Raw genomic sequence first — 25185 nt, 5'->3', positions numbered from 1 at the left:
CAAATTTTTGATGAAATCTGTTGACCAGAAGTTAATCTGCCTGTATACCTGTAAACATGTTAGCGCAAAATCTCGAAAAAGCTTCGAGATAACAAATATTCGAAATTTGTTATATGCTTTTACCACCAAATCGTTTTTGAACGAAATTTTTATTATTTCTCTAGGTTTTAAACAGGAGGGTATATCTGGTATAAATTTCAGATCAATATCAATGCATTATTTGTCAAAAAAAAAAAATTAAATTAGAAATAAAAAGCGATGGCTTGTCGAAAAATGTCTACACTGTTCTATTTGATTTCATTGGGTAAAAAAAAATTCATGATCCAAAAGTGTTGTATTACAATTTCAATCGTTATTCAAAGGTTGTGAAAGCTTATTTTCCGATATTCCAAAAGACACCATTATGAACTCGAGTATTGCTTTTTAAATTAAAAAAAACAAACAATAGCTATAACAGTAATTTTTTAAAACAAATTAGAATGCAGAAATAATTTTAAACTGTAAAACGCATTTAGAATGGGATTTTTTTTGGACAGATGGAAAATTTACAGATATTTTCCGACGAGTCTTCTTTCAGAAAATAGTGCGACTGAAATTTTTACTAAATATTAGTACCTGTATAACGCATTCTTACGAGTAATTGGCAAAATTTTTCTCAATTTTTTTAAAAATTTGTACTTATATATATTACTATATGAAAAACAAAGTAGACTCAGTGGCGTAGTCATTTGAAAAATGGCATAGTATATATAAGGGAACCGAGGCCAGTTGTAACAATATTTATATTTTTAATTGTATTTGCAATAATTTGATTATAACTACTTTTTTATAGTTTAACTATTCATTGATAAAATGCATAAAAAATATTTAACGATTTTGTAGATTGTAGTTCCAGAAATGTTTTTTCAAAACTTGTCTGCTTTTACAACTTGCCCTGGAAATGGAGCAAGTTGTAACAATGAAAAAATACTTAGAATTATTTTCCCTTTACCATTTTTTTATTATTTGTTTATTATTATTTGGCATAGTGATAATAAATGATATCCAGTGGTTTACAGTAAAATAAAGATAAAAGTTTTAACCAATCAACATAAAAGTCAATCTACATCAGAACTGCTGTAAACACAAACTAGTAATAGACTGCTTTCTGTAGCATACAATTTATATTCACATTTTGCAAATTAAACATTGAATTCAATTTCTTTCATTAGAATCGCGGTCCTCAGTTGACTTTTTGTGATGTCTTGGGATCGGGGTGGAAGTGTTTCATGTTCGAAACTTGATTTCTCTGAAAAATTATTATGTAAGCAGTGAGGGTGTACGCCAAATCTATTGGGATTGAATGTCCTCCTCTTTGGTGCGGAACAGAAATGAAACAGGAGCTCCAGCTCAGGCGCCTTCCTCATCAATTGATCGCCGCTCAGAATTAATTAAATAAGTAAAGGCTTCTTTAAAAAGATAAATTAACTTAACTTAAATAAGTAAAAAATAAATATAAAATATGTAAAAAAAATTTTTTTTCCATTCACTAGCTCAAACGGAGTGTGTGTTCGCAACTTCTCATTACCAATTTCAGGGCACTGATTGAGCTGACGTGATAGGACCCTTCATACGAATCATGTTTAGCGAAAATTTTGAATAAAAATTTTAAAAACCACTGCATAGTGTGTGTGTTACAATTTATCCCTGTAACAGCTACTTCCTGGCTCTCCTACGTTGCCAATAATAAAAAATATTCTTTGTACAAATAAGAGAAAATAAACGTTATAGGATGGTAAATTAAAATATAGGAACAGTCTTCAAATTAAATAAGAAATATTATAAAATAAGCATAAAGGTAAAGTTAAAAACGAAAATAAGTCCACCATATTTTCTTATCATCAAAAGTTTACATAGGAGGGGCTTCCAAATGATTTAATACCATAATCTAATATTAATAAAATCAGCCGCAACACAAAATACTTAATTTTTTTTAACAAATTTACACTGCAAATCGGGCCAATCTAATTCTTAAATATGGTTTTCTTTAAAACGGTCATTTTTGCGCACCTTCCCGATGTCTTCACTATTGGCGGGAGCCAACCTCGCCACCCCTTCGGTACGGTCATGTTTTTAATACTTCATATAAATCTCTTTTTGGCATAATCTGAACATGTCAATAAAAGAATCCATGTTTTTCAATCATATAAAATGTCTTTTTTAGGAGTTAATCATGCATAATCTTTATGGTTTCTTAATTATAAAAAATGTAACTTTCAAGTAGAAGAACGCGAAGTTGGACTAATTAAAATTTTTTTTAAAAAAGAATTTAATTATTTAACTATTTCACTTATGGGGTATTTCGATGTTAAATAATGTTTGAAGTAATATATCCAAATAACAAATTCAAAAAAGAAAAAAAAAAGCATAATGTTTTAAATAAATTCAAAAAAGAAAAGTATAATATTTTAGGAGTGGCCTTTTAAAATATTATAAGTCATAATTATTCAAAATTCTGAATATTTTTTATTGACTCTCGTCCCGTTAGAATTGTAAAAACACACAGTGTGCATCGTTGATGCAGAAATGATTGAGGTTCATCATTTGTAAGGATCTAACATGTTAAAAAATATCAAACCACTGAGGATGAAATGTTTATTATTGTACTGAATGTTTATTATTGCACGTTTAATTCGGCAAAACCATATGTCAACTGGCTTGTATTTTAGGAGCAAGCTTTGGGATTAATGTTAAAGAAACTGACTCAAGTTCTAAGCAGTTTTTCTCCCTTTTCGATGAATGAGGAGGAAGCTAATTTCTTATCTCATTGAAATTGAGTTACAACAAATAGATTGAAAAAATTCATTTTATTGTATCTAGGTGTTATTTTTTATTTAAAAAAAGATCTTATGAATAACCTATGAGGATCAGTTCATTTTCATCTACAGTAGAATCTTTTTTATCCGGCGACAATGGAACTTTACTGGCAAACGATTTTTCGGTATAATTAATACTTGCATTTAGAACTTCCTGTTTATGTTTTATGATGACTTGTAGGAATTGCGAAATTCATTGGTCATGTTTTTCTTCCTGTCAATCACATTTAGACAAATGATATCGAAAATCGTCCAAATGATTTAAAATACATAAATGTAATTTGATGTTTAAAAAAAAAAGAAAATTAGACAGCAATTTAAAATTACTACTCATTTGATCCCCAAAGAATTACACATTTCTCAGTGTGATAATATATAATTTCAAATGCCTGCTTGTTTACAAGAATTGCAGCCAGAGTTTTAAAAATTCACTTTATACGCAATGTAGCTTTATAGTACCATCTACTGACATGGATGAACATTATTCAGTAAATTTTATAAAAATTCGCAACCTTTTTTTCTCGCGCAACTTTCTTTGTTTGCGTGTCTTCACCATCATCAGTCTTTCTTCCCTTTCATCATTTTTCTCATTTCCTAGTATATATATTCGATAATTTTTTTCATTGAGAGGAGAGGAGCAGTTTTTCTATTGGCTCCAATTTTCAAACTGCCGAATCAGTTGTGTTGTAACTCATAAATAAAAATGTATTTAACTGTACATATTTTAATAATCAAACAAATACCCTCTTTCACCATCCATTCAAGAATTTATACCCTTCAGAATAGATCAATTGACAAGAGTACTAAAAAAATTCTGTAAATTTACATTATTAATGTAGCAGATAATTAAATTAGTGTAGATACAGCGTGTGATTAATGTAAAAGATAATTAAATTAGTGTAGATACAGCTTGTGATTAATGCAGCAGATAATTAAATTAGTGTAGATACAGCGTGTGATTAATGTAGCAGATACAGAGTGTAGAATGTATGTAGCAGATACAGCGTGGAAATAACATAAATTCTTGCTGTTCTAGTGAAATTAAGACAGTAAAGGAAAAGTCTTCAAGAATATCAGATACGTCGTAAAGGAAACAGCTATCTTCTTTTTAACTCTAGAACTACCGTGGTTAAATATATGCATAGTTTTAACACACTGGTCAAATTGATGGATTTTTTTTATCGTTATGCTTTCGTTATAACGGTTGGTTTAGTTTATGTAAATAAAAGAATATAATTTAACAAAAACAACATTCAATATAATAATTCATTAATTATTAATATAAAACCTAAGAAAAACAGTTTGCATTTGCATTTATAGGACATTACATTTTATATTGAATAACTTAACTATGAAGCACATGTTTTCCATGTTATCTTAGAACACCTGCCACAAACATATTTATTGCATGCATTGTAGGTATAAATAGTTCCGTTTTTGTTGCACACTCGAATTTGACCAGATTTGAATTCACAAAGGTTAATTTTTTATTTTTCTGGAGTACATTCCACTGCTTTATGTTCTTGTTTTTGGGAGGAGGCTTCTTTTCTGCAACAACTATATTCACTAAAGAATTCTTCGGAAAATATATAAAAAATGGAATTCAAATTTTTCCAGAAAATTTCTGAAAGCGACGCATAAACGAAAGTAAACACGCATTGCATAAATGATTCATAAAATATAAACTTTGAAATTGCTAAAGCCGTCACTCTGACGGGTCTTGGGATGAATAGGTATAGGTCATACTGATTATGGAAGTTGAAATGGCTCACTAGAAATTGAATAGGAATACGTAGTTATTCTTATATTTTCTTAAAAGTCGTTATAAAGTTCTAGAACAATACATAAATTATATCAAAATTTTTAAGCATGAAATTTGAAAACCGTCAAAATGATGGTCTTGGTAGTTCTAGTGTTAACAAATTTTCCCCTGATTACAACATACGAAATAGTTTGTAGATTTCAAACTACTATGAAGTCACCTTATTTCATTATTCCTTCACAATAAAAAGTAAAGGTACCGTTATATATATATATATATATGTGTGTGTGTGTGTGTGTGTGTGTGTGTGTGTGTGTGTAATGATATTTTAAACTCTGATTTCAATTCTAATTAATTTACAAAGTTTTATCTTAATTTAGCCCATAATAAGTTCATTCTCTTATTTCCTGATCGAATTCCACTGTCTCTACTTTTTTAATTCAAGAGAAGCTTTGTAAAATTGCTGAATCGGCTAAAAACCTAACTTTCCCACACTCCGCGTGAAGGGCTAGAAAAATGTCAAATGAGCACATTCTTTTTTAAGAGATCCCTGCCTCTTCTGCACATGTAACGAAAATCCCTATCGAAATCTCATTGTATATAATCACTATGGAGAAATATTTTCCCTATTAATTTCTCAGGTAATATAAGACCAGTTAATGTCTAAAAGGTATAAAATGTTCAAGAGCTTTTCCCACATTCCTTTCTGCGTCATTCTTTGTTGTGTGTGTGCTCAACGCTTGTAAATAATGCTTGCGTCTCCAAGATGAAATAAAACGACCTCACGAAATCGAAAGTCCTTTCACTGATAAAATAATGCTTACACACACACACACACACACACATATAACAATCGTACGGAGTTCGATTTCTTAGACTCTGCTTACCAAAAATCGTTCACAAATATAAAAGAAAAAAATAAATACTAGAAACATAACTTCTACTTTGCCTTCTTGAAAACCACTAACGAATAAAACGTGTAGGTTTATCAAGGAGTTGCCCTTCTCTAGTGACAAATGGACCACAAAAAATCCACTTAAGTCACTGTTTGGAAATCATTAAAAGAACATCGTCATGGAGAATGGATATCCTCAAAAGAGAATGTTCTTTCACACTATCATTGTATGAAAAGCGCTTGTGATTGAAGTTGACAGTTAAAATGGCAAAATATGTACAGAAAAATAAAAAAAAAATAAATAAAATAAACGAAGCAGCTGAAAAGAAGAAATGTATGCAGAAAATAAAAATAAAAAGGAGCAGCTGAAAAGGCGAAATGTATACAGACGATAATTTTTTTTTTATCAATCTGCAATGAAATTTTGCGGATTGAAAAAAAAAATAATGCACGCAAAAAGTTAGAGTGCTTGCTTGTATAATAATAAGTCACTGGTCCACTCCTTGCAATCTGACGTGCATTATATACGACATGGCCTACTTCAAGCATCATTAAAACTAAATGAAGAGGCGCTCAACAAAACGGTGACAGAATTGCGCACGCTTTTCTTATTTATATGCGCTGCCACTTCGCCCTTCGCAATACTCTCCCCCGCAATGCAGACCGCCGCTCACAATAATTCCCTGACTTAATCAACATTAGAATGGCAACTTCGACAGATGCTCTACTCAAACCCAACCTGTTGGATCCTCCCAAGGATGTTTTGGCAGGTATGCAAACATGCTTTCGTTTATTCTTCTTTTCTTGGATGATCATAGCATATCTGATCTATTGGATTTGTGGCTGTTCGAGTAAATCTCAGCATTGCAATTAAATATTAAATTACGTTTATTAAAATAGCTGTTTATAAATTTAATAAATTTTATATTCAGTTATTCTATAGAGGATATAATAGTTGAAGTTCACTCTTAAAGGAAAAAAAAAAACTAATTTTACAGTTCTTCAATTTGTCAATGTGAATGATTACTGATGGTAATGTGTTCGATGAAAATTTATTTGTATTCCAAAAAGTATCAGGAGCATTAGTACTCAAAGCAATGTCTAATATTTAATAAGCGAGTTTTATAAATATATATAGTTATTTATAAAAAATAATTTTTTTTTCAATTTTCTGGAAGAACTATTAGTAAATTATAATGAAAAAAAAATATCAAGTTTCTAAAATCCACAATACAGCGCAATATAAAATTAAATTACATTATGTTTATCCATTTGTTTACAAAATTTTGATTCTGTACATTAAATAGATTGCAGAGCCTATCAAAAATTATTAAAGCATATGACGAAAAATTATTTACTTTAGGAAATAAATATCTTTGATTTATATAAAACTACGTTAATTTGAAAATTGTATGCTATTATTTAGGGAAATTATTAAATTTTAGCTGATTAATCTGTTAATATTTGTCCTTAAAAATGAATTTACAAATAATTTAAATTTAATATTTTTTTTTTCACTTTTACTTCGATTCAATTTTATTTTAAAAAAAGAAGTTGTCATTTGAAATAATAATGGAAATAAGAAGAAAATTAACAAAAATTATGTTTAATCTATGCATTAAAATGCGCATTAAATAATTTGCAGAACCTATCAAAAATTATTAGAGCATATGAAAATATTTACCTTATTCAATAAGTATCTTCTTTGATTTATATAAAACTGCGTTAGTTTGAAAATTGCATGCTATTATTTAAGGACATTATTAAATGTTAGCTGATTAATCTGTTAATATTTGTCTTTAAAAATAAATTTCAAAATAATTTAAATTTAATGTTTTTTTTTTAAATTTTCACTTCGATTCAATTTTATCTTGGAAAAAGTCATTGTTATTAGAATAATAATGGAAATAATAAGAAAGTTATATTTAATCTATGCATTAAAATGGATATTGTTCAAAATCGTAGTCTTATAAATTGATTAATTTGATTTAGAGGAAAGCACCGTGGACTGCAGGGATGAAAACTCCCAAATACATCTCTGATTTTATTAAAAAAATGAGAAGTATAAAATAACTTACAAAATTGCATTCAAAAGATTTCGTTTCATTGCATTTTTTTAATGGAATTTTTTTTATTCACCAGTTTATTGGAATATAAAAGTATTAATAAATACATATTCCTCTATTACGAATATAGAACTGGATTATATCATGGTTATGATTCTAGCCGAACATTTCAGACTGATATATTGTATGGTTGTTTCATGGTATAAGAAATAAATGGTATAAGAAATAAATAAAATGCGATTGTTACTTTACGTATTTTTTTTTTCTTTAAAAGTAATATTTTAATTTATTTTCTGAATTTTTTTAAAAAAATCCTCTATTTTCAAGATGTTTTCCCTGGATGAAATGAAATGGAAACGGTTGGCGAGGGTATTTGTTTTTCATTAAAATCAGTTTCATAACTGAATTTCACACGTCTATCCTGTTTTCATCGTTCTGTTTCGATTGTTTATGCAGTTCAAAATATAAAAACAAAAAATAATCAATTTTTGTAATAGAAATACAAAAAAATATTTGTTTTTAAAAGCATAATTAAAGAGAAAGATGAAAATTGCGAGAATAATTGTATACTTATCTTACGTAATTTATAATATTAATTTTGAATTTATTATTGATGTGATGAAAAATGCAGTATTTTCTTAGATTAAAGAACCTACGCTAATTTTAATACTTTCGCCAACTTTCTTTACCAAAACTAAAATTTAATAATTTTTCGTAAAATCGTACAACTCTGGAGCTGAAAATCAAATAATCAATAATTCTGGCATTTGTTTTTAACACCTCACGGATCAAACAGCATTTTCTTATCTAAACACGTTTTGAATCAGAGAATGCTACTCTGACTATTAAACTTCAATCTGAAACTTTAAAAAAAGCCTCAAACTTTAATATAATAGTATATCTATTTTTAATTAATAACTTATTGCATTTTAAACTTTCATTAAAAAATATTTCTCACAATTAGTAAATGAAACTATGGTAATTTCAATGTACAAATGCGGAACATTTGTTTTCCTTATGGAAAGTTAAAGTTTTAAATTATTGAGTATATTTATGAGGAAGGATATGAAAGTTTGTATAAAATAAGTTATATATATATAATTGGAAAGTATTGTCGAATTTACAGTAAATTTTCTATGACTGTTTAAATCTTCAAATGAAATTAACAGTTTAAGATGCTATACATATTTTTTATCCTTTGTAATAATTTATATTTTCTTATATAAATCAAGACTTTTTTAGCTGAATATTGTGATGTAAAGAAATAAAAAGAATTTCCTTGTCATATATTTGTAAAAAAATATTTAACTTTTCTCTGGAAATTTGAAATCCCAAGACATCACCCGATTAACAAAAGTTGAGAAAATTCGTGTTTAAAAATATTTGTAAAATATCATATTAATAAAAGTGTTTTCGTAGCCATTTTTTTTAGTTTTAAATCATTTTTCATTCATCAGTTTATCTTTTTTGACAGCATTGAATAGATGCATCATCAAATGCGGAAATAAGGTCCATAAATAAGCTATCAATATTTATTAGTGTTATTACAAAGCCAAAATCATTTTTGAAATCCGCTTATCGAATTATTCAGTGCTTTACGAACTATAGATAATTTTAAGCTGTAAGTTAGTGCTTTTAATTCATGGATATTCTGATTGAAACTAATTCCAATTAGATGTATATTTCACGCAATATCTTTTGCACCGTTCACTTGCACGTATCACTTGCACCGTTTTCTGCAAAAAAAAAAAAAAAAATAATTAAATTAATTGTAATTATTGAATTCACATTTTCGATAATTTTAAAAAAGAGGTTTGAGATTTAGTAGTATCTTTTAAACTACACTGAGCAGTGATTCTAATACTGTCTTTCATGATTTTTTGATTATTTGAATAATTTAATAGTTGATCTATGAAATTCCCTTCCTCTTCATTCTTGACTTACCGAAGAAAATTTCAATAATGAAATTTTTATTTTAATATTAATATTTATAATGAATTTATTTTTATTGAAAATTTTACTGCAGTTTTAATAATTCTTGAACTTAATTTTTAATTAAAATGAAGTTCACAATTTAGTTTTTATCTATTTCCTTTGCATTCCTAACACTAATTTATTTCTATTTCTACTACTTCTGTCAAAAAGGGAAAAAAGAAAATGACACAGAGCTGTGTTGATCGTTTAATTATTTGTCGCATCACCTTGTAGAAATCTTTTTACTTTTATTTTCACTTAGTTTGCTATTATATCTTCGAAAAGCTGCCAGATTTTGTTGGGGGGAAAAAAGGAAAATTCAAACAAACTTTCGAAAAAATCACGAGCTAATTTTCTTTACAACAAGGTATTTAAGTGAAGTGAATATAATAAATTAAAAATAACAGCGCACTTCTTTTTTATACAAAAACTAAGCTTTCAGGAATGCCCCTGTTCCCTATACAAAATGAACTCGGAATCTCACAATGTCACGCACCTGCCTTTTTGGTGTCACGTATTTACTAGTTTTGTCGCAAACGTTTTGTTTTCACATGTCTTAAAAGCTGTCGTCGTCATGCTGCGTCCTACCAGCGTATCATGTTAAAACAGCTGCCAAGCATTTCCCCAGTTGTTACGGCAACAACGGTTACCAGAAGTTAGCTCGACTTTAACCATTCATTTTACCGGGAAATAATTTGAAATGATGTCTTCATAAAGTAAGTCTTAGATTATGTGATTTTCTTGGTTCTGCTTAGATTTTATTGTCGCATATTTTTAATATTGCAGCGTTTCAAATTTTTGCGTTCGAGTGTTAACAAATAACATTTTGTCAAAAAAAAAAAAAAAAAAAAAATAGCACGTTTTTCATAGTGATGTTTTTCCTTTTTTCAGTGAAATATAGGATGAATCAATATACCCAAAATAGATGTTAAGGGAAAGGCAGCAAGTTAGTGTTTCTTGGATTCTTTCTTCCTTGTCATTTTTTCTTAATTATATACTATAGAGCCTTTATTCTCTAAATTTACATATTTCTACAAAATATTTTGTTAAAGAGATTTTTTTTATACGTAATGTTTTCTTCTTTTAGTGGAGTATAGGACATATCCAAATACCTATTTCCCAAAACAGATGTTTAAAGCAAAAACAAGTAAGGCATTCTTTTCTATACGAAAGTAAAATAATTTTGCAAATAATCAGAGTGTTTTTGCAAGTAAAATTAAAAATCTAGAAGGCAATTAAATTTTTTAAAGTCTTTTGATTTCAGCTTTAATTGAAAATCATTTACAGAGGAAATTTCTTACGGAAATCTCTTAATGAATTCCATATATTCAAATAATTATGATTAGAACTTTTTTTTAATTGAATGACCGCATAAGCAAAGTAAGTAAAACTTTACTAGAGGTGGATAAATTTTTCGTTTTTTGGTATGTGAAACAATTGCTTTGGTAAAATATTTTATATTAGTGTTATCTAAGTTTTAAAAAAATCTCCCTTTTGCGTATTTAGTAGTTCGTGAGATGGATGAAAACGATTATGAAATCGATAAATAATTGAATCAGCTGTTTATAGAAAGAAACAAACGCCGAAAAAAGTCGAGACCGACTCTGTACTTAGTATCTTTGTTGTCACAGGTTGTCGGAGAGTGAAAGCGTTTTCATCAATATTGTGGATGATTTTATAGGTTTGTTGAAAATCAATGAACCTATTATATTTTATTGGTTGCGTCACTTAATGAAATATCCAGGGAATAAAACGGTAAAATAAGTCTTTCCAATTATTCGTTTGTAGTTTTTAAATCACAAAGTGGAATAGTTGCTGCGAATGAATTTATTTTTTCCATATGAAGTACTTACAAGTTTAGTTAGCTTTAGACTTTATTTAGCTTTTCATTATTAAAATGAAACCTTCAAATACTAATATTACAACATCAGTAGCTGAATGCATGTTTACAATGGATAAATTTGAATAATTTTTTTTGTATAAATATAAATATTTATTTCGATTTTTTTTCCCTGATAGAAAAATTAAATTAGGAAAAATAGCGTTTCAAGTATTTAATTTTAATAAATTTAAATACATTTATTTGTAAAGGTAAAGCCTGAAAATAAACTTCATTTAATTGGATTGATATTAATTTTGGAGCTAAACGGGACCTATTTTGGACCATTCTCGAAATTTTGTACCAGAGTCAAATCACAAGGGTAACTTCTTTACCGTTATTCCTATTGCAAAGTTTCACCGTCAATGACTAGCAAGAATAAATAGTGCCTAGTGCATATTATAATTTTTTCGCCCCCATTACTATTGCTATTAAAAAGGATAAATAGTACATTGACACCGTATCATTGTGTTTGGCTTTAAAAAACTGTCATATTCGGAATAGCGTTTTTTCTGTATTGTAATGCCTCATAAAATTCATGCCCAGGGCCCTTACACCCGTCTTAACATCCCACCGCTTTGTCATCGACTGCAGCAGCATAATTAAATGTAAACATTTGAAACTAATTAATGATCATTATTATAATACTCTCTCTTCATCTGTCTTCACAGGCATATTTAAACAACTGCGCATATCATCTGAATATGTCTTAAAATATTACATTGCGTGACACAGTAGTCATGATCTTGGCATTTAATGTCTTACGCAGTGCAATTTATGCAAACTTTTTGAGTAGAAAAGACTCGTTTCTATTCAGCTTTTGACTGCTACAAAATGAAACAGAAAGACGAATGAAAATATTTTCTAAACTTTACATTTAACAAATATTAAAATCATGGAAATCGATAAATAATTTCGAGGGAAGTTGTTTAATCCTGCATTATAATATATACTTTATTGTCTTATGCATAAAAGATTTTTTAAAAACTTCGATCTGCTAACACTCATAACAGAAAGTAAAAAATGATAAAGCTTTATTAGTGATATATAATGTCTTTTTTTTTTCGCAATTTTAATTTTTCCTTTACTTCTTGTTACTATCAACATATTTTTTTCTATTGAATTAGTCGAAATGCAATCAATGAACGCACCTCGAATTTTATTTCTAGAAATGGATCTCTTTTCACGCTGTTTCTTTTTCTAACTCTTCTTTCTCTTCAAACATTTTTTTTTATGAAATCGTTGTTATTTTTTATTACTTATGACTTTATTAAAGATATTTATTTCATTAATTCCTTATTCAACCTGCAATAAATGGAAACACTTCTTAAATGCCGTGAGCATAAACGTTGTACTGTCCTACATCACCAGAAAATGGCTGTATTGAAAAGAAAATGCTATAGATTCCATTTTTTAAATAAATGAATTAAGAGTCTAAACATATTAAAGAAAATATCGTCCGAATGCAACAAAATCTTAATATTCAAAGATTTCATTTAAACTTTCATCTGCGTTTAATTCGTAATGAATCAAAATAAATAGTATTATTAAATGGCAATCTATTGGTATTTTCATGCAAATTGCAATAAATTCATTAATTTTTTTTTGTGTAACGCTATTCAGTGACAGCTAAAGCAATGCATTGTTGAGTGTATTGAAATCTATATTACATTGCTCATTCACAATTTTCAGCATGAAAATTGACCTTTTCTAATTAATTTTGAATAATTTAATAACTGCGCAATAAAAAATAATAATTAGATTTTTTTTTATTTCGTGACAGAAGATTGACAAATAAATAGTAAATAAGCAATTAGTAAAATTTTTTTATTAATTTAAGAAGTAAACTTTAAAATATACGCGTTTTTTCATTCCTTACGCTAGTTTATAAATATTTACTCAACTGCCGTTCAACAATAAAAATTATGAAATTATGAGGTTAATATAAAGGCACATGTAAATAGATATCTTACTTTCGTATTTTTTTACTAAAAATTTCAAAAATTCGTATTTTTTTATTCAAAAATTCAATTTTTTACAAAAAATTCTTATTTTTTTTACTAAAAAATTCAATAGTACAATATTTTAAATCAGTTCTTTATTTAATATTAATTAAGCTTATTTTGAAAAATTTATTTTCAAATTTAAAGCCCTTGAAAAATTGTCCGTCTAACGTCGTAACGCTTCTTTAAGGGCAGGTACTGTCATAAAAAAAAGACAGATGTTGTCATAAAACAACGGCTTTTCCCCTTCACAACAGCCGATCGAATAAACTCTGTTACTGCGCTTGCTCTGTAGTAGAAATTGGTAATGTTCGGAATCACAGTTCTCTTTAAAAAAGTTACTTCTATTTAAAAAAAAAAAAAAAAAAAAGAGCTTTACGATTTTTTGATACATTTACCTAGAAGATCGAAATTTCAAAAACGAATAGTGTAAGATTATTGATGGATTTAGATATCATACCTAAAACTAAAATATATTTGTATATATACTCCGAAAAAAAAATCGGATTTGCTACAGTGATTCTTGATATCATGTCATCATCTTCGTGAGAAACCCTTGTCGTAGTGAGAATAAGTGACACCCAGGGTATTACAATATTTCTTTCTCAATAAAGAATAGCGAATGCCGCATGGAATAGTATATTATTTTTATGTCTCCTCTTCATACTTGCTTTATAAAAAGTGTCATAAGCCCGAAAACAGCTTGTCTCTAGCGCTCTTTAAGGCTGGCATCAGGGACACCACTTTTGCATGCCATCCCACTCGAATTCTTTACTAGCAATATTATCGCTTTTGTAAAGTTTCTTGAATAATTTTAAGGACATTTTTATAGAAATCATTAATGATAGAAAGTTGTAAGTTTTTTGGATATTGATGTTTCAGACGAACTGCGATATGTTACAAATTTGCCTAGCTGCCAACCACTTCCTTATATCCAACTATTCGAAATTTTGTACAACTGTTTGATTCCATTGACATTAGATTGTTTCATATTTTCAAAACTTAATTCATCGATAAATTTTAATGAAAATTTCATTCAAAATGAGTGGCGCCATCTGATAGTGAATTTGAGAAAAAATTAATTTCGATATTGGATAATAATTGAGACGGTGAATTACGAAATATATTAAAGACTAAATATTCGAAAATTACTTTTAGTGGTTTTGAAAAAAAAAGTTTTTTTTTATTTTTTTTTTTTTTTTTTATTATTATACTAAGAAATAGGGGAAAAATTTATCTAATATCTGGAGTTAAAAAGGAGCTAAATCGCAACGCGCTGAAAGCAATATGATAAGGGAATCAAACTAAAATAAATATTATAAGACAAGAAAGAAAATTTAAATCCAAGAAGTTAAAAAAAAATTTTAATATATTATAGATGGCATTCAAATTCGAATTTATTTATGAGCATTTCCTTTAATGTTTCACGTTTTACAGTTTTTGATTTGTTTTGAAGAGTTTTGATAAAATTTATTTTCCATCTTCCAGAACAATAATAAAAACGTCTCGTTAAAAAAATTTCAATATTGTGTACAAATAGCATAATATATTATTTTAATGTCTATTTTTATGGCTTAATAATTTATTAAACAATATAATTATTATAGTTTAATAATACATTATTTTCATATTTTATTATTATTGTTCACTTTTGTAGAAAAACGACAAAACAACGTTATAAGTCCATATATATAAATGTTTGTTGTACTGAAGGTCATAGTAAAATAGGCCTCCCAGATTATTTGTTTACTACGTTTACTTACTGTAATACATTTCGTGTCTATATATGCATGCAATATAACGCGGGATGGCATTTCCTCTAGGAAACTTAGTGAATTTGGTCCTTCTGATTATTTATAAAGGAAACTCACGATTGACAGTTTTACAGATTTATCGGCGTAAGCGATAACAAGCATGTTTTAACTGTCAGATAGACAGGAAGTAGTTGACTGCTCTGACTCGCCGAAACAAGCCTTGTTTGAACGTGAGCTAATACAAAACTTCCGCGCCGAAAAGGATTGATACAAATAAAGGAAAATATCTTTGCTTTCATAATGCACTTGGAAGAAAATAGTAATGTTTAAAAACATTAATTACATTAAAAACATTAATTAAAACAATAATTAACATTAATTAAACACTAATTAAGATTATCAATATATTATTATATGGTATTATTAAAAAATAAAATTATTATTGTAATATAAAATATCTTTGCTTTAATAGTGCCCTTGATTGAAAACAGTAATATTTAAAAATCTTAATATTGATTAAGATTATTAATGTATTGTTATATGGTATATTAAAAAATAAAATTATTATTATAATGTATAATAATTATTTTATACATTATAATATTTGTCAAGGTTTGATGTTTTTTTTTATTGTATCAATAAAAAAAAAAACACATCAAACCTTGACAAACGATAAAATTCACATATGTTATATCATATTTGACAATGAAATCTGATAAACAGTTGTTTAATAACATGATATTAACAATTTACTCTATTTCTGAAAGGTATATCAACAGATATCTTAACTATGCATGCTGGAATTATCATCTTAGAATGCTATACTGCTAAGAAAACAATTATTTCCATTAATTAAATTTCCTTCTTCTTAGTATAGTCAAATTAATACTTATTTTACATCTATCAATCCATATATACCAAGTATTTGAATGATGTTTGCCGTGAAAATGTGAATTACCGTTGAATAATTAACTGGTTATATAATATTAACAATTTTAACTATTTCTGAGAGATATTTTAAGAGATTTATTAGCAAATAAATGATATTTCCAGCGTTTTTCGTAATTAGAATCTTTTCATTTGTAAAATTTTTAACGTAAAAACTACTTTTGTATAAAATGTTATAATTTCAAAATTCATTTTATCGTCTGAAACGGTTTTTTTAAATTAAAATAGGAATATCAATTGAACCAAACGATTTTTAAAAACCACCGATAGTTGATTCGTTCCATAAGTTGTTAAAATTTGTTATATTTGTACTACGAATTATGCTCATGAATGCTGAAGTATGAGAATGGTTGTTCCCGATTGAGCGACTGATTTACGCTTGCTTTTATGCAGAATTAATTATTACTTTAAAAGGAATTGCAGCAGTGTCTAACGACATATTAAAATAAAAGAGTAATTAAAAAAAAATCGCGGTAGAGTAGTTCAAGGTGTAAAAAAAATGAATATTCTTTTGTTAGTTTCTAATTAAGTGAATATTTAATTATTTTTAGCACTTTGAGAAGTTGGCAGTATTTTTTCTCCTTATATAATAAATATGCGAAATTTGTTTGAATTTGGTTCAGTTGCTTTAGCAGAAATGTGGAGCGTACATATATACATAGCCATAATGATATTTACTTATAATATTATACATAGTGAAATTATCATTTTAACAAACTATACAGCTAAGTAAGTAACTATTTTCACTGTTTAAATTTCTTTCTTAATAATTTTAAACTGATATATATTCTACAACTATCAATCAGCGACGTTCCTACCTGTTGGAATTCTATTAACAAATTTGTTGACTCTCGAAATGAAAATTTCAAGATTATTTCCCTCTTTTTTTTATAATACTGAGATTTGTTTTAGTACAATGATTTTTCGTATGCTTTTAAAACTCCAAAATATTCTAAAACGCTGTTATGCCCTTTTTTCAAAATGGCTTTGAACGTCTTCTCAAATTATCAAGTTACCTAAAGCTGAAAAAAAATGTAGTGGCGACATTGCTTAAATTTTGCTTACAGTCACTATCAATCAGTGCCTATTAAAAGAAAAGGAACAGACAGGCACGTTCCTTTACTGTCGCAAAAGCAAAGTTTAGCACATTCATTGCTGGTAATACTGTAGAAAATGCATTTATCACTGTGACATTCATTCATCATTGTTAAGTTAACAGAAATTACTTCCGTCAATCTTCCTTATCTTGAAATAGTACTGTACCGTTTCTAAAATGAACTCCACAACGAGGATTGCATGTCTATGCCTGCGCCATTTATTAACCGAAAACTGCAAGCGTTAGTGTTAAAATTTACATAATTTTTACTTCTTTATTCAAATCAAGAAGATTGAACATGTTTTCTCAATGTTTTTTGTCACACGTCATCAACACATTGGATTCTTAAAGTTTGCGTTATTTACATTAAACAGTTTTCATCACATGTTATTAAAAATGCATTATTTTTGGATCCTTCCTCCATTATATATATACAGGGTGTTGCCGAATTCGACCGACAAATTCAGAGGGGTGATAGTAGACATCAAGAGGATAAAGAATCACCATACAATATAGCGTTCCAAACGACGTTTAGTAGGTGAAAATCGCAAAAATATAGGGGATCCGAGAACTGTTAGAAACTGTAAAAATTTAATACAAAAATAAAAAATGGTGTTTCAACTATGAATTTTTTTAAAAGTGAAAGCACATTCTTAAAAGTTTTTTTTTTCATGTGGGTAACATGCGGATTTGATAACATAGGGGGTCGTATTCTGGTAATTTTTCATCTACTTAATGCATAATATCCTTGCTCTGAATTTATCTTTCAAATTTGACAACGCTCTCTGCAACCATCAGTACGGCGGTGTAGCGATGTTTTCTGGTTCTCATTTTAATTTTTCTTGAATATCTTAAAAACTCCCCAGTTTTCACACAACACGGTTGTATCAAATTATAGAATATAAAATTCCTTACATTTTTAAGCTTTTATTTTTCTTCAAATTTTAATATTTTTGTAAATATGAGTTCTAAACTATTTTTTTCGTTGTCAGTAATTTTCGACCCCCTATTTCCTCAAATACGCATGTTACCTACATGGAAAAAACGTTTAAGAATGTGCTTTCACTTAAAAAAAAATCATGGTTAAAACACCATTTTTATTTTTTAATTAATTTTTTACAGTTTCCAACAGTTCTTGGACTCCCTATATTTTTGCGATTTTTACACACTAAACCTCGTTTGGGACCCTATGTTGTATGATGATTCTTTATCCTCTTGATGCCTATTATCACCCCTCTGTATTTGTCGGACGAAAGAATTAATCGATTTTTTTAACGATTTTTATTCTTCATGATTTAACAAATTAGTCCGATTTTTGTCTGTTATCAACATTTCTTTTTAAAAGCCATGGAGCGCAGAACAGAATAGAACGGCAGACAGCCGTAAAGGCCATGAGAAAGCCTTTTGAACTTATTTAATTAAAGAAAGAAATTTGAGTAATGTTTCGATTCCATGAGAAAATAATATGCCAGCGCAACTCAAAAGTTAAAGGGAAGACGGAGTTCAAGTAATCAGGGAATTATTTTTAAAGCTTAGATAATTAGAAATTATTACATGCCTGCGTTTTATAAATATTATACGTATTGAAAGGATTTTTTTTTATGAAACACAGTTAAAGCTTGCTTTTTTATTTCCGTGTTTAATAGTTCTTTAGTATAGTCCCGTACTAAAACTATAGTATAGATCCGCTTCATATAGAAGACGGCGAAGAATATTAAATATTATCATATAAACTTTCTGGATATTCTTTGTATTTTATATATTATTATTATGTACTCACATGTTCTGTATAACTATTGTATGCAATCAAGTGATTAATATTTTTTTCTTGGAGATATGGCTCAATTTTTGTACTTCCAAATTTTGTACATCAATATTATTTTCTTTCTTCATAAAAAAAGACAATTAAAGAACTGTTTTCTGTAAATTGTTTCTGAACAATTAGAATAACCCTTTCTACGTTCTGACAAGTTCATTAGAAACACTTTTGCGACTGAATGAAAACAAAGAGTAAAGCAGTGTATTTAGAGTAACTTATTTTATTTTCAAGCTAAGGTCTTTGGATATCATAAAGTGAATTTGATTTTTTTATGTTCTGCGTTAGAGAATACATGAACTTATCATCAGTCTTTTGCTAGAAAATGTTAATATGTATTTAAATAAGAAGCTTTCGCATAAAGACTAGCTTCATCGATTACTTACCAATTTAGACCTCCGTCAAAAGATGCAAAAAGATGATGCATTTTCACTTAAAATAATATGTTAAAAATTTAGATCTTTGTTAAATGATCTTTGGGACACTCTCTGTCATTTACTTTCCCAGAAGTTTTAAATTATTACACAATTTTCGTATTTTATTCGCCTCTATTATGAGATTTTTTAACGTATTCTCTAAAGAATAAAGTGGTTAAGATTAGGATTTGTGTATTTTTCATAATAAATATTCGTTTATATATCCAATATTGCTTTAAATAAATTTTCGTCATGACATCTTTTTTTACAAGAATTTTTCATTAAATTTCCAAATTTTCTAAAAATATTAGGAATGAAAAAGAATGTTTTTTAATGTGTAGAGTGATCCATAATTATGGAAAATATTTAAGATCCATAATTAAGGTCTTATTTAATGTTCTAGAATGTGCCAAACTGATTTAATGTTATAAAACTTTAGTGAAAAATTTAGAAACTTTAGAAAGATATATAAAATTTCAAATTCGGAAATGTTCCCGAATTTCAACCTCTCCCTTCAAAAGGTAGTAAAAGATAGAAAAAGAAAAGGTTTTCTTTTCTTCTCTTCAAAACTGAACTTTTTTTTTTTTTTGAAATTTTTTTTTAACTTTTCACTCCTAATTTCTGACCCCTAGCTCAATAGTGATATTAACGCAATAGTGATTGCGATAGTGATATTTAACGAAAGCGGTATCTTTTCTGAGGTAGCAAACAATATCTGTCCCTAATACAGTTGAAATTTAGTGTCTTATGATATAAGATGGATATAGGAACATATATAAATGTAATGGCTTTCATTTATAATAAAATTTCTGTTTGACTGAAATTTCCAGAAAAATAATAAATCTTCACTTGAAGCTCGGCTTCAAGAGAAAAATCCGGTTATTTCAGCACGTATTTTCCCTGGAACTTTAATCTTTAACCCTATAATGGAATTATAGATTCATGATGACTCCACTGACCATTGTCACTGAGGTCCTTTACCTACATAAAAAGGTAAAACTCTTTTATCTGCCATGTCTGCAGACCTTGCACCAGCTGAGAACCAGCGGAGTCCATGAAGCGTTTGAAATCTCTTAGGCAGATAATTAGGCAAGTCGTGGGCAAGTTTTTCAAACCTTTTTAATGATGTTGACTCTAAGTATGAGTCAAATCACAGGAAAAGATTCAGGATCCCTAAAGTTCTCAAAAAATTTCATTTTTTAGCAAATTGTGTGATACAATAAAGAAGTCAACAAGGTGATACTACAAGGAACAACACTAACTACAAGGATACAACAAGGAACTAACTAAAGAAGTCAACTTCTGATAGTTAGTTCCTGAGGGTTCCCACTCATGTTTCAGCTTGCAAATGATTGAACGTTTGTTCGTAGATTTCATAAAAGCAAATTATGTATAAAATCTATATAAAAGTAATTTGAAAAACATAAAACTTTCTTGTTCAGAATTTTCTTAATCACAAATTAAATTGTAATTTCCATAAAAAAATGGTCTTAGACTGGTTCTATGATTCTACTGCAAGATTCCAACTTTGATGTTTCTATTCCGCCTTAAACAAAATTTCCAAGATTATTAGTTCCTTACAGAAACTTTATCAGCTTGTGCTTTTTCACTCTTCAATATTAATTAGCAATATCAATACAGGAAACTAATCCGATATCAAGTATTTCGTTAATAATTTGTAGATAAATAAATTAAATCTATCTCAAATCTTCATTAATGATATACTGAATTTTTCTTTTCTTTTTCCTGATTTTATATAAATTTGAAGTCATGAAGAAAATTGTCTATCTGATAAGGTTGTATTGCATTTTTGCCATTCGGTTTGGGAAACTTTGATCTATGAGTTTCTGATGAACTGTTCTTTAATTTTTTGAAGTTTCCAGATCGCAAACTGAAAATAATTCTAACTCTTGTTTCATTATCTTTTAGAAACTCTATCAGTTACAGAAGTCGATTATTCAAATCCATTATACTGCGTTGACCTTACATTTACTTGCTAAAACATTATGTCTTGCGGAACTCATCGCTAAAACTCAAATTTTGCTAAAATTTCGTTCAAAACATTTGATGATTTTCAAAAAAATTGGTACAATTCGAATATCTATCTACAAGATATTCCAAATTGAACGCAGAAACTATGAGTGGAGGCAGTCAATACAAAAACAAGTCAAAGGCACCGAAGAAAATATTATTGGGATTGCCAACTGGATAAGCTAGAACCGGAATAAATTGCCAGATCGCCAGTTCTGAAATAGAATCGTTAGCATCCGATTTATTCAGCCTGAAATTCTTCTGACGGGAAATGTCAAACAGATAGTCTACGAGACAACCATCTGCACCAATCTCATCACAAGAATTCTTTATTGCCGCTGCAATTGTTCTCGGAATGCGGGATATTTTCGAAAAGGATCAGCCAGTTTATACGACGCAGCTGAGAAGCGTACGTAAATAAAGAACAGTTGTGAAATTGGACGTGTAATTAAAGAATTTAACGTCCAGTGTGTAATAACTGGAAGTATGCATTTCAAACCCATTTGTTTGCATAATTTCAAACTCGACCTCTACATTTCATGCGCGTTTGTTTGCAAAGAATAATAATTTCATGCACGACCTGTGCATTTCATGAGCATTTGTTTGCATAGAAAAATAATTTCATACTCGACCTGCACATTTGCTTGCGTTGAATAAGAGCATTCATCTGTTATTAACTTTTCATTTTTATTTAAGTGTATCGTCCGATCATTTTTTTTTATCTAGGGGCATTTTTATCATGCAGGAATGTTCGTGTATAAATTTGGTTTATTGTTGCTTTTTTTCTCTCTTCTAATAGCACAAGAAGTCCATAATACATCAAAGAATATCTGTATGTTGCAAATACATAAAATAATTATTTATCAAATAATACGATGTTGCTTAAAGTACAATAGAATTGAAATTTCATTGATCCAACCCATTTAGTTCGTCCCCTTCGAAAGTATTTTTCCTGTCGTTATTAAAGAAAAGAGTCTGGAACCTGATGTCATTATTTTTTCCATTTGCAAGATTCTTCCTTATTATGGCAATCAATCTGCCCATTCTCATTTACAAACATTCTCCACCAGGAACATTCTGATTTTCACTGAATGTTGTGGGCATACCCATTTGTTTCTATATATAATATTCCCATGAAATATTATGTATCCGTTATACTGCTATTTGGACACACACACACACACACACACACACACACACACACACACATCCAAAAATAATTAATAACAATCAGTACCATATTAAAATTTTTAAAAAACACATCGATGGTCAAGTTAATCGTACATTCATAGAATATTATACACTTCCTTTAAAGTTCCTGGGCACATTTTTGCAACAAAAAAATATTATCTTTTTTTTCTGTATTATTAAAATATTTAGAACCAACCACCATGACTGAAACTTCTCATCCTCAATTACGAGGTGCATCCCATGGGACTAGCAAAAGGTGTAAATCATATCACTGACTCTCCGACCCGCCTCGAAGGCACACGGATAAAAAAATGAATGATCAGACCGCCGCTATAGCAATATTGGTAGGAACTATGGTTGAGTCCTAAGGGCATCACTGATCCACGGTACAACCCTTCGATGTCAATACGTCCGTCATCAATGAGAGGAGCCAGACCCCCACCTTTCCGTGTACCCTCCAAGATGGCGAAAACCAACTACCATGCCGGAAACTTCTCATCTTCATTTCGAGGTGACCCCCGGGGGAGATTAATAGCTTCTGATAGATGATTTCGCCAAATTCTTAAGTAAATGATCGATATAAATCACAAAAACTGTAACAAATATGTTTTGCCATGGATTGAAACACTTGCAAATCGATGCAGATGTCTTTGTTTGAACTATTTTAAAGATTCTAAAGTGAACGAGTTAGTATTTGATTACAAGGAAATGGGTATAACATAAGGAAAAACAGGAAAGATAATTAGAACTATAAATGGTATGGCAAAGGGAGGATTTATATAATATGTGTGATCGGACACCAATTTATTTACCACAAGTGAACACACACAATTCGGATATTCAATCCCCAAAGCGATAACATAGGCAAGGTGGATTTATCCTTTGGCTTTTAGGTCTCTGAATCTCTCTTACTTCGATTTCTTTGTATAAGGATTGTTGAAAATATTCGTTAAAGGATTCCTTGACTCTACCAAAGATTCCACCAACAAAATTATTGGCAACGCTGCAAGACTAGAAATGAGGATATCTTCCAAAGTATTCACCAACAATTTTATTGCTGTTGTGATGCACATATGTAGTAGACTGCCATTCGTTTGAATAATTCTTGTAAATATAAAGTATTATTTCGTGTGGATATTTGTGATTAAATTTTTATTTTAATTCGTTTTTTATATTCTTAATGAGTTCCGTCTTCTAGTGTTGCTACTTTCATTTTTTACACATTACCTTATTGTTTGTAAAATTGTTTCTTTTGCCATTTTCTATCGTCTCTTAAATCTGTACGCCCTGAACACATTTGATGCATGGCAATAAACTTTTAAACACTGTACACGGATAATTGACAAATAACTGAAGATGATTAATAGTTTAGGTAAGGATAATTGAAAAAAATTTCATTTATCTTAGTGATGTGGGTCTGTATGCTAAAGGAGTTTTTTTTTAACTCTTTTGATTTCTTGTGCCTTTTTATAAAAAAGAAGAGAGGTTTTGTTGGTTTATAAACCTTGAAAGCAATTTTTGAAGAGATCTGGAAATATTTATTTCATTGGCTTTAAACCAAATGTTAACCTGCGTTCATCCGTTAATAGTTTCGAAAGACGCGACTTATTTTTTTGTGTCTTTTATTTCCTGTTTTTAAGCTTCTGTTGTTTTTCGACGGAAGAAAAGATTTCTTGTGAAATTCTGAATCGTTGAAAAGATGCGTCAATGCCTCAAAGTTACACTAAAAACCTATTTTTACAGAGATAAATGCTAGATGATAAAACCTTCTCTATGTTAGTTTCCTTTCTTTCTCTAAGTTAATCATATTTACTGTTTTCAAACATAAAGTAAACTTGATGATTCAGTTTGCCTAATAATTCAAACATAACATAATAATTCTAACGTAATTCAAACATAACATAATAATTCTAACGTAATTCAAACATAACATAATAATTCTAACGTAATTCAAACATAACATAATAATTCTAACGTAATTCAAACATAACATAATAATTCTAACGTAATTCAAACATAACATAATAATTCTAACGTAATTCAAACATAATAATAAAAGTAATAATTCAAACATAATAATAAAATAATAATCCAAACATAGTAATAAAAAAATAATTCAAACATAATAATAAAATTAATATTCAAACTTGATGATTCTATTTCCTGTTTTAAAATAATGCAAAGTTAATGATTCAGTTTGCCTTAAAATTTTACTATCGCATCTTTTAATTGAAACATTTTTTCAAAATTTCCTGTCAAATCTTATTCTCGCTAAAAAAATTTATGTATTTAATAATGCTAGGGAAAAAAAAGAATTTCTATATAAAAACAAAAAAGTGAAAAAATTACATGTAAAGAAAAGAAAGCATTCAAGTTTGTAACAGCAACTTATTAACGCCTCTTTTTAATGGAAAATTTCGTTCAATCTCTCCTGCTAAATTTCATTATTGTCAAACATTTGTATATTTAATAGCGTCACATAAAAAAGAACTTTTATAC

General features: G+C 28.6%; 1 protein-coding gene across 3 annotated transcripts in view; it reads left to right on the top strand.

Moving 5' to 3' along the window:
- Positions 1-6145: 6145 nt before the first annotated feature.
- LOC129958831 (ectonucleoside triphosphate diphosphohydrolase 8-like) overlaps positions 6146-25185 on the top strand; it is a 146432-nt gene continuing 127392 nt past the window's right edge. The window contains exons 1-3 of one of the 3 annotated variants that reach the window (XM_056071534.1): positions 10130-10268; positions 10444-10498; positions 10640-10699. In XM_056071534.1, the coding sequence (XP_055927509.1) occupies position 10498; positions 10640-10699 (61 nt within the window). In that variant the 5' untranslated portion in view covers positions 10130-10268; positions 10444-10497. Of the gene's footprint in view, positions 6283-10122; positions 10269-10443; positions 10499-10639; positions 10700-25185 lie in introns of those variants that run through there. The other 2 variants (XM_056071532.1, XM_056071538.1) reach the window with 2 other exon arrangements.

Source organism: Argiope bruennichi, chromosome X1, assembly GCF_947563725.1.
Source record: "Argiope bruennichi chromosome X1, qqArgBrue1.1, whole genome shotgun sequence".
Lineage (NCBI taxonomy): Eukaryota > Metazoa > Arthropoda > Arachnida > Araneae > Araneidae > Argiope > Argiope bruennichi.
This window is presented reverse-complemented; position numbering and strand designations above follow the sequence as displayed.